The sequence below is a fragment of the Astatotilapia calliptera genome, chromosome 17, assembly GCF_900246225.1.
Source record: "Astatotilapia calliptera chromosome 17, fAstCal1.2, whole genome shotgun sequence".
NCBI classification, from domain to species: Eukaryota; Metazoa; Chordata; class Actinopteri; order Cichliformes; family Cichlidae; genus Astatotilapia; species Astatotilapia calliptera.
This window is the reverse complement of record NC_039318.1, coordinates 33,703,194-33,712,918: the sequence shown is the minus strand read 5'-3', so window position 1 is coordinate 33,712,918 and position 9,725 is coordinate 33,703,194. Positions and strand designations below refer to the sequence as shown.

General features: G+C 42.4%; 1 protein-coding gene across 1 annotated transcript; it reads right to left on the bottom strand.

Annotated features, from left to right (window-relative positions):
- Window positions 1-4,892: 4,892 nt before the first annotated feature.
- LOC113009414 (serine/threonine-protein kinase pim-3) lies at window positions 4,893-9,209 on the bottom strand. Its single transcript, XM_026147690.1, has 6 exons — window positions 8,682-9,209; window positions 8,353-8,462; window positions 8,138-8,188; window positions 7,608-7,971; window positions 6,663-6,839; window positions 4,893-6,242 (listed from the first exon to the last, which is right to left on the bottom strand). Exons 1-6 carry the CDS (start codon window positions 8,767-8,769, stop codon window positions 6,040-6,042), a joined length of 993 nt encoding a protein of 330 aa, XP_026003475.1. The 5' UTR covers window positions 8,770-9,209; the 3' UTR covers window positions 4,893-6,039.
- Window positions 9,210-9,725: the final 516 nt, after the last annotated feature.

Sequence of the window (9,725 nt, the reverse complement as noted above, 5' to 3'; positions counted from 1 at the left end):
AAACCTGTGCTCTGAGTGTATGCAGTCATACATATCAAAACATATATAATGTTTTAAGTAGCAAGCCACAGAAAGGCAGATGTGTGTACCTTTGGACAGACCTTGTGCTGTGATAAATGTGTTTTTTGTGACAACTTTATTCTCAAGCCACCTTCTATCTCAGCAAAGATCTACTGTTTTTGCTCTTCTACTTGTCAAAAGCTGAAAGCTGCATCCCTTGTCACCTGTGAAGAATAGAGCATGTAGGGCAAGGCCGTGCTGTTAAGTGGACTGAATGGAAACTTACTGGGACTCAAGTTATACATCTAAAATACTACAAGAGTTTTATGAGACATTCCACAGCTGAAGGAGTGCCTGAGGCTACGTCCACACTAGCTCGGATAAATTTGACATCGGCGTATACGTCCGAAAACGCTCCGCATCCACACTATCGTTGTCATTCTTTTTCACAGAGTTGTTCATCCACATTGAAACGGCCGAAAACGCTTACGTTCCAGTACTGCGCATGCGCGAAATGCAAGACGAGTCGACCTGCCTCATTTCTGTCTGCCGTTTATTTTCTTGAAACGTCGCGGCAAAATGTTGAGGAAAAGCACTGAGTTTTTTAAATGGACTAACAATGAGGTGGAGTTGTTGCTGTGAGTAACACAAAAGTACAAAGTTGCAAAAGCGATTGAGAATTAAAGGATTTGAAGAAAAGCTATCTGGAGCATGTACAGACTGATATTAATCTTAAATAGGGCTGTCAAAATTGAGAGCAAACAAAACAATGCAATGCCCTCTGCCATCTTAGTTTAATCGGTCACATGACTAAAATGTGTCATCGTTTTCGAAAAGGCTCTGGGTTCTCTGTCCACACTGCCATGAAAAAACTGCATTTTCAAATGTATCCACTTTGGAGAGCGTTGTCAAAACGCTCCGTTTTCCTTGTCCGAAAACGCCATCTCAGTGTGGGCGGAAGGCCAAAAAAAGGTGCGTTTTCAAACAAAAACATATTAGTGTGGACATGGTTGATCAGTTCTTGAGAGAGTACATGTAAGACTCAAGGGAAATGTATCTGAGTCATGACTGAAGGACAGCAGCACTGAATTTTTCTCGAACACAGTTTCAGCTATGGGCTGGAAGACATTCCTCTGAGATTTTGGTCCATGTTGACATGGTAGACGCTCCACATTTGTCGGTTGAACACACATGATAAGAATTTCCCATTCCACCACAGATGTGGTGACTGTGGAGGCCATTTGAGTACAATGAAGTCACTGTTATGATCAAGAAACCAGTTTGAGATGATTGTTGTGATGGCACAAACAACAGTGCCATGTTCAAAGTCACTTAAATCACCTTCCTTCCCCCATTCTGATGTAGCGTTTGAACGCAAACAAGCGACCATGACCATGGCTACATACCTAAATGAGTTGATGCCATGTGGTTTGTTGACTAGATATGTGCATTAACAAGCAGTTGAACAAAGAAAAAAAGGAAAACTGGTAAATACACTGACATGGTTCCAATTCTAAAGTTAGTGTATGAAAATGCCTTAAATGAGAGATTCGCACCTCCGTCAGATTAGTTGCTGGTGATATGATTTCATGCAAACAAGAGGCTAAAAAGTTTCTCAGGAAATTAGAAAAAGATTTATGGTGAAATGAATAAAAGAAACCTCCTTTGCACTGTGACCTCAGTAAATCCTTTCATGATGGCTTTATGGACTTGATTAGTATTTGTAGGTCAAAAACACCAACGTGGCTTCGAAACACCAAAATTGAAACTGGGAAAACGGCTTGAGTTCACTGAGCAGTGGGATACATCACAGTGGTTACGCCTATCTTTTCCACTGCCTATATCCTAGCTTAATGTCATATTTAGCATACAGAGCTAATTACAGGTGCTTTAAGCAAGTGATTTTGTAGATACAACTTAGATAAAGATGAATAAGATTATCTTCCTCCCATCACCCTCAACCAGTCGTGGCCCCTTGCTGAGCACGGTTCATCTGGAGGTTTCTTCTTGTTAGAATGGAGTTCTTCCTTCCCACTGTCACCAAGTGCTTTCTCATAGGGGTCCATCTGACTTTTGGGTTTTTACCTGTATTATTCTAGGGTCTTACAATATAAAGCACCTTTCAGCACTATATAAATTGTATAAACACAATTAAATTGAATTGAAAACAAAGAAAAATGTAATCAATCCTAAGCCCTCATAGACTTACAGTTTTATGCACTCAAAAATCAAAAAGTGTCAAGTGGGAATGACTGATATGACCTCTTTTAATAGTTTGACACACCAGACCCACACACATCAAGTATCAAAAAAAAAAAAAGAAAAGAAAGAAAAATCATACATTTTGGACATTTGAATACTCCCTCGCTGCCACAGCTAAGTGGCAGTGATGGATGATATTAATCAGCCTGTGGGATCAGACTTCAACTCAAGGAGACAATAGTGTGGCATATGCCCCTGCTACATTTAATGAGGATTTTACAGTGAGAGTGGATGAGCCTCATTCCGAGGAGAGAGGGGATTCTGATGAAGACAAGTTGGAGGGCATTTGCATGTCAAAAAGCCCAGAGACACAAAGACAATAGAGGGATTAGCTCGGAGTCTTATAGAAACAGATGTCAATGTATGGAGTCTGACACCAGCCACTGTTTCTGGCTCTGTGTTGCATCGCACCGTGGTTTAGATGTGCTTGTTAGACTGATTTAATAGAGGCGTCTCCAGTTGCGGTGTGTCTGGATGTTATCCTGGTTTATAAATAATAATATTAAAGGGACAGTTTAATGTTATTTGCTTCTTTTTTTGCCAAAGGTTAACATGTTGCTTTAGCCAGCCCAGCTGAGAAGAAAGCTGGAACTTGGGGAAATACGGTAGCTGGGCTGTCATATCATGGTCATTTCATCTATTTAAATGAGATTTATTCTGTAGACTGTAGGGCTTTGACATGTAGTGTTATCATTTAGAAACCCACTGACGCAAAGAACGAATATAGTCAGACGACTCTTGAGTGGCTGCTTCAAATCTACATATCAACATGTATATTTCAAGTGGATTTTTTTAAGGAATGCCTTCTCCTTCTTTCCCCAGCATCAGTCTTTCTTGATGACTTAGATCCTTGAGAAAATTTAGGGACCAGCTGTATCGCACAGTCTTGAAGTACCCATATGTCTCCACTCAAGTGAAATTGGAAGCAGCCAGTCAAGTAAAAATTGGACATGTGTGGGTGAGTGTTTGAGATGACTCTCGTTTGCAGGGATAATGGCTTTCTTGGTGTGAGGCCCTGTGATTGGCTGATTTCCACGTAGAGATAAAATTATATCTCAAATTGAAAAATCAACATTATATACTTCAAACAATCCTGATACAAGATTTGCAAAATTGCATTTACACTGTTGACATGCATTTGTTGTGTATAATGACAGAAAGAACACTGATTGGCCAGCGGGGGCAGCACCTCCCTAAAAAAAAAAGCATACCCTACACACCTTATGCTTCTCACTCCTAGTCCCTGTACACCATCAGCCTGCCGTGGGCTTTCCGAGTCCTGTAATGGAATGAGTTGTGTTTTTGCAGAGCAGACAGGCAAGCAGGGGGAATAAAAATGAAAAAGCAATCACTTAAATTTAAGAGGATGCATGTGTTGTGTGTGCGTGATGATGCATAGCATTGTTCTGTCATGCCGCCATCACTGTCTCCTCCCCTAAGCTCCAGAGGCACATCTATCCCTTATTAGCCCCACTGGTTGCTGCAGGTTGTCACCCAGTTAATGGCTCCTGTTAGATTTGTCTTCAGCCACTCAGACAGCAGCCGCTGCCACCGCGTGCTGCAGCGCTGTTATTATCACTATAGGCGGTGTAAATGAAGCGTGCTGTATACTGGACATGTATATTAGCTTCACCCCGCCTCCTTGGGGGGGGGGGGGGATTGCTGTCAAGCAGATGAACAACACTGGGTCTGAATCTCACCATCTTCTGCAAATGGTGGTAATCTAAAGGAAACCTATTAGAATTTTTATTAATATTTTCTGTGAGTAATCAGCTATTACGTTGGTGCACGCTCATATTAACTATAGCCAAATATTAAAATAATAAGGCCAGTGTACCTAAAAGTGATCATATGCATTGTTGACTTTGCAGATGTCAGAGTGGGAAAACACAGCTCTGGCTGACGGCACAGAAGCCCCACCCACCTGCTGTTTAAACTTTGTTTGTGAGGGGCAACCAGTAAGAAAGCTGCCTGTATGCAATGGTTTTGCTCAAAAAGATCAGGACACCAGAGTTATTTTCTGTACATAAAAATGAGCTTTTATTGAAACTTTTGTATAAAAAAATAGCGACATCCATCCTTCACAGCCACAAGTCACACAGCTAAACTGAAAGGGTCTCCGAATATGAGGCTATGTGACGAGTACGAGCTCCCCATAGAACTCAAATGAATCTCGACAGCACAGAAAACCAGGTGGATTTCTCTGAAACTTAGTCATTCAACATTAACAGACTTCTTAAGTATTTAAATAACATTCAAAAATCCTCTTTTTCAAATTTAAGTAAACGTTTTATTCTGCTTTTACAATGACAACTGCTTTCAGTGCATCTTCCACATCTAAAAAAAAAAAAAAAAAAAAAAAAAAAAAAAATTGAAATGTAAAAATAAGTTATAAAGGAATGCAAACCAAAGGCCAAGTAGGATATGCAAAAACAAAAACAGAAAAAAAAAAAAAAAAAAAAAACAAAAAAAAAAAAAAAACTGGGGGATTTTTTAAGCATAGACAATAAATAAATAAATAACCACAGAGTGTGGGAATGTCTACATGTTTACGAATAAATTAAATCCAAATGGGGGGAGGAAAGAAAATGTACACACAAATAAGAGGAAAAAACAAACAAACTACACACTATACAATATTTGTTTGAAGAAAAAAAAACAAAACAAAAAAAACATTTGAGTCCATGAATATTGCATTGATTGTGCATTTCACACCCCAAACCCTGAGGAAGGCCAGGGGTGGGGGCTATGTAGTGTCAAGCAGTGAGATGATGGGAGGCAAAAAAATATATAAAAAATGTATGCGTATATATAGAACAGACAAGTCAGGAGGGCTATGAACCCTGGAACAGGCATTTGAGGCCAGAGCGGGAGAAAAGGGTGGGCTGTGTGTTGACATTTTGTAGACATTCAGAAAAGACAGGATCCAGTTTCCAAACACCTGTTCAGGCTATAGAGTGAGTGAGCAGCGTTAAAGAGAGCGACACAGAGTCAAGTTGAGTGTGTTTCAAGTATTCCATTGCCAGGAAGAGCCCCCAAGCCCCCAACCTCCTTCTCTCCTGACTATTTCTACTTTAGCCTCTCAGCTAGGTGCTGGTTGGCTTACAGTGATGGAGAGAGGGAGGACAGAAGAAGGAAGGGGAACAAAACAAAAACAAACAAAACAAAAAAAAAGCCTAAACACCCCTTCCATCACAGCAGAGACAACTTAACTGTCACGCTGAGGGCTATTCCAAGAAGAAGGAGAAAAAAAAAAAAAAAAAAAGGAAAAGAGAACAGTTTCTGACAAAAGTCCCCCCGCCCCTGAAAAGCAGCTTTCCAAAAAAAGGCACTCCAAAATCAAAATTAAAACATTTAAATAAAAGGGTTATGTCCATGCTCTATGAGAGCAGCCATGTCTGAATAGGAGGGCCTTGCCAGCTGTGTATACCAGCCTAGTAACAAAACAAGTAAAATTAAAATTTAAAAGTGGGGAGGGGGGGAATAAATAGTGCTGGTAAGACCGCCCAAACAGCAAAATGTTTCCCATTAGGAAACAAGTAAAAATCAACTGAAAGGAAAAGAGGGGATGGAACTATAAGATAAAAAGAACACATAAGTAATAAATTAGAAATTCCCTACAAAAGAGGAAAATTAAAGTACATTTTTCTTGCCGGGCCTGCTGGGTCAGAGGGTCCGGTTGCAGATCAGTCCTATCCCCACCCCTTCTTTTCCCACAAAGTCTTATTTGTTTTTTTGCCCCCCCCCCCCACAAAAAAAAGTCTATCAGAGCCTCCCTCAGAGGCTCTCCTTGCTCGAGCTTGTGCTTGATGAAGAATCTGTGTCGATGGTCCTGAGGCGGATGTCGCTGCCCACAGGCTCCTCCGGTGACTTGGGTGATTCTGCCACTGCCCTCATCCAGGGGTGGTCGCAGATCTGCTCCAGAGTGGGCCGGTCTGAGGGCCGCAGGGCCAGACACCATTTGATCAGCTGCTGGCACTCTGGAGGAGAAAACAAGAAAAAAAATTTAGTAAGAAAAAAAAAGAAAAAAAGGGCCAACAAACTGAAAGAGAGAACCTGATATTTTGGATTCATCTCTACAGCTTATGTATACAATCACAGCACCAGAACACACATCCCCTTTTATTAAGGTTAGCTCTCTAGGGTGAGTGGGACTGGTACAGAGTGCACCAAGGGAAATCAAAAACAGACAAAAAAAAAAAAAAAAAAAATCCCAAAAATAAAAAACCTCAATTTTATTTATGACAGATAAATCTGTTTACCAGCCATTTGATCAGGTCATCCATTATGATTACAAGGTCTTACTCTAATGTGAATTGATTTATAAATATAGACCTCATGAGCTATACCAGTAACCATGGCTAGAGGGCAACAGAGTGAACTCATGTGTTAACACTCACCAGCTGAGATCCTCCTCCTGAAATACAGTCTCCCTCTTAGGATCTCCTCGTCCTGCTCAAAGGGGATGTCTCCGCACACCATGTCGTAGAGCAGCACGCCTAATGACCAAACCGTCGCAGAGCGTCCGTGGTATCTGTGAAAGCGGATCCACTCTGGTGGGCTGTAGACTCTTGTACCTGTGAGAGAACAAAGAGGGGAAAAGAGGGAGGTGAGTTACGAAACAGCAGGCGGGAGAGAAAAAGAAAATTGAGAATAATGTGTCTGAAATAGCTGAGTCATGGTAGTAAAGCTTTCCATCTTTTCCTACGCCACAAAACACAAACTGAGTGACCTGCCTCCATCTCCCCTCCTCCCTTCCCTCCTGGAAGGAGGAACTTGGTTACCAAACATGAAGGGAAAAAAAAAAAAAAAAAAAAAAAAGCAACGTGAGCCCATCACGTGAACTACAGTCTCCGGTTTCACAACAAACAGATGTTACGTGGCACTGACCAAGCATCCACAAAACACAACAGTGACTCAACCTTTACTGAAAGGGAAAAAACATTAAAAGTAGTCTCCCTATCACAAGACGAGGATGATTCACAGATTAAAAAATGGCCACCAATATGATCATTATGCTGTGAGTCATATCTGCGATATGAGAGATCTTTTATTTACTTTTAAATTAGCAACATCCTTTAATAGATCATCGATAAGGAAAACGCAGAGAGACTCTGGGAGAAGAAAACCCTCGACCAAAAACAGACGACTGCGTCAGCGCCTCGTGAACGCCTCCATATCTGAATATAGCACAGCGGGGCACCAAGGGCAAACACAACGCAGCCCACACGGATGCGTATTCATCAAAACAATACACACGTCCAGCACTGAAGCCTCTCGCATAAGCGATGAATTAAATTAGACAATTTTGTTAACACACACACAAAAAAGGAGCGCTTACTTACCATCGAAATCGGTGTAGACTGTGTCCTTGAGAATCGCCCCTGAGCCGAAATCGATAAGCTTGAGCTCCCCGGTGCGTAGATCAACCAGCAGGTTTTCATCTTTGATGTCTCTGTGTACCACGCCGCAGCTGTAGCAGTGTCTGACCGCCTCCAAAACCTGTCGAAAAAAGCCTCGAGCCGTGTCCTCGTCCAGGGCACCCTTCTCAGTAATGAAGTCGAACAGATCCTTCACGAGCTCCGGCCTCTCCATGACGATGAGCCAGCCGTCCGCGCGCTCGTAATAGTCCAGCAATTTGATAACTCCGCGAAAAGACGAGCTGACCTTCTTTAGCAGCAGGATCTCCAAAGGCACCATAGTACCGTTCTGTAAGGGGGCAAATTGAGGCATTTATTAACCATGGAAAAAATTATTTTTTTCTTGAATGGGGGAAAAAATACAATATAGTTATATAAAGCCACCCAGCAACAGCCGGGGAGGGGGGTGGGGGTGTTTGCAAAACAAACAAAATCGTCGGCGGATGACTACTTACAATTGTGCCCCACTCCGTCACCCGCTCCTTGGCGACATGCTTCACGGCAACCTGAAATCACACAGAAAAGAATACAATGTGAGCGTTAATTATAGGGGACACACATCGTGTTTCCTGACAGAGAGAACTAGGGAGCTGAGAAATACCCCACTTTCATGGCGCCACATGCAAGACCAAAACATAGACCCCCCCCCCCCCCTCGATCCCGTACTTACCGGTGTGCCGTCAGAAAGACGGTTGCCGGCGTACACAGTTCCGAATCCGCCACTTCCCAGTACGGATCCCACTTGGTAAACCTTCTCGAAAGGCTCCTTCTCCACTTTAACTGCAAGGGGGGAAAAACAAAATAAAACGGGGAATGTTATTTAAAAAAAGGTGAATGCAGCATTGCGAGGTTAAACTTGTTAGCTGTACGAACTGGTCAGCTGCAACCGTAGTAGCACACTTTGTTCAATTAAGAATATGCTTCCGATTTATTAGCCATTACATTACAAATCCAATATAAATGAAGTTAAAAGACGCCTCAAGTGTAACGGTAACCTACCCGGCTGAAGCTGTATTTTCACTGGTAGATGGTCCATACTCGAGTGATTGCAAATATGCGAAAATGAACCAAACTTTGACAGCAACATATTCGAGCTGAAACGACCGTGTAGACGACCTCTATTCAATCGCTGTGAGTCCGAAGAAACAATATAAGTAAGAAAAGAAGTGGGTTCAGACGCAGTGTAAATGGTGGCGCGAACCGTCTTGGCTGCGAGCAACTGTTAAATCCAGTCCAGCAGTGCGCCAACTCCGCCGCACCGCGCCCGTCAAAGTCGTGTCACGACCGCGAAGTCGCACACCGTTCCCCAAAAACCAGCATCAAATATGACTCCTGTGTCTCGACTCAGGTATCTCCGATAAAAACAGTCCTCTTAAGAATTAAAAAAAAAGAAGAAGAAAGGGAAGCCGACCACTCCGATGTGTATAGTAGTCGTGCCGACAGAAGAGTGCGTTTAAAGGGCCTCTGCGGCGGACTGTTGTACTGAACAGTGGCCGCTGTCTGAGCTTTGGCGCGGTCTTCCCAAGCCAATATTTTGACGCGCACTAGGAAAACGATATCCCTCCGCCACCAACACAAGTAGACACTATCGTTTAATTCGCGCGTATTTTCGGGACCTTTTGCCACGTATGCATTCCCATGTAGCTACTTAACACGCGCCACAATTGTATCATACTTTTATTCGAAAATATCCTTGCAATATTAATTTTCGCGGCGCACTACTTTCTCGTAGTACGAGACGCCCATGAACATCGTCTGGAAGCTTTGCGCTGTGTTCGCTATGAAGTTGAAAGGCAACGACCAATTAGATATCATCTATAAATACCATGTTTCGCATTTGGACCAATCCTGGAAAAGTTATTCTAATAAAGCAGGCATTTGAGCTCACGTGGCGGTAATTCTGATAGGTCCTCTGCCGTCCCTCTGCAGAAACGCATATTTTGTATGGCTGGAGGGGAAAGTTCAGCCTTAAGTGTTATTCACCGCCTGCTGATTACACGTTGTTATGCAGCAGTGTGTACTCACTCATGTTATTTGTTTTGT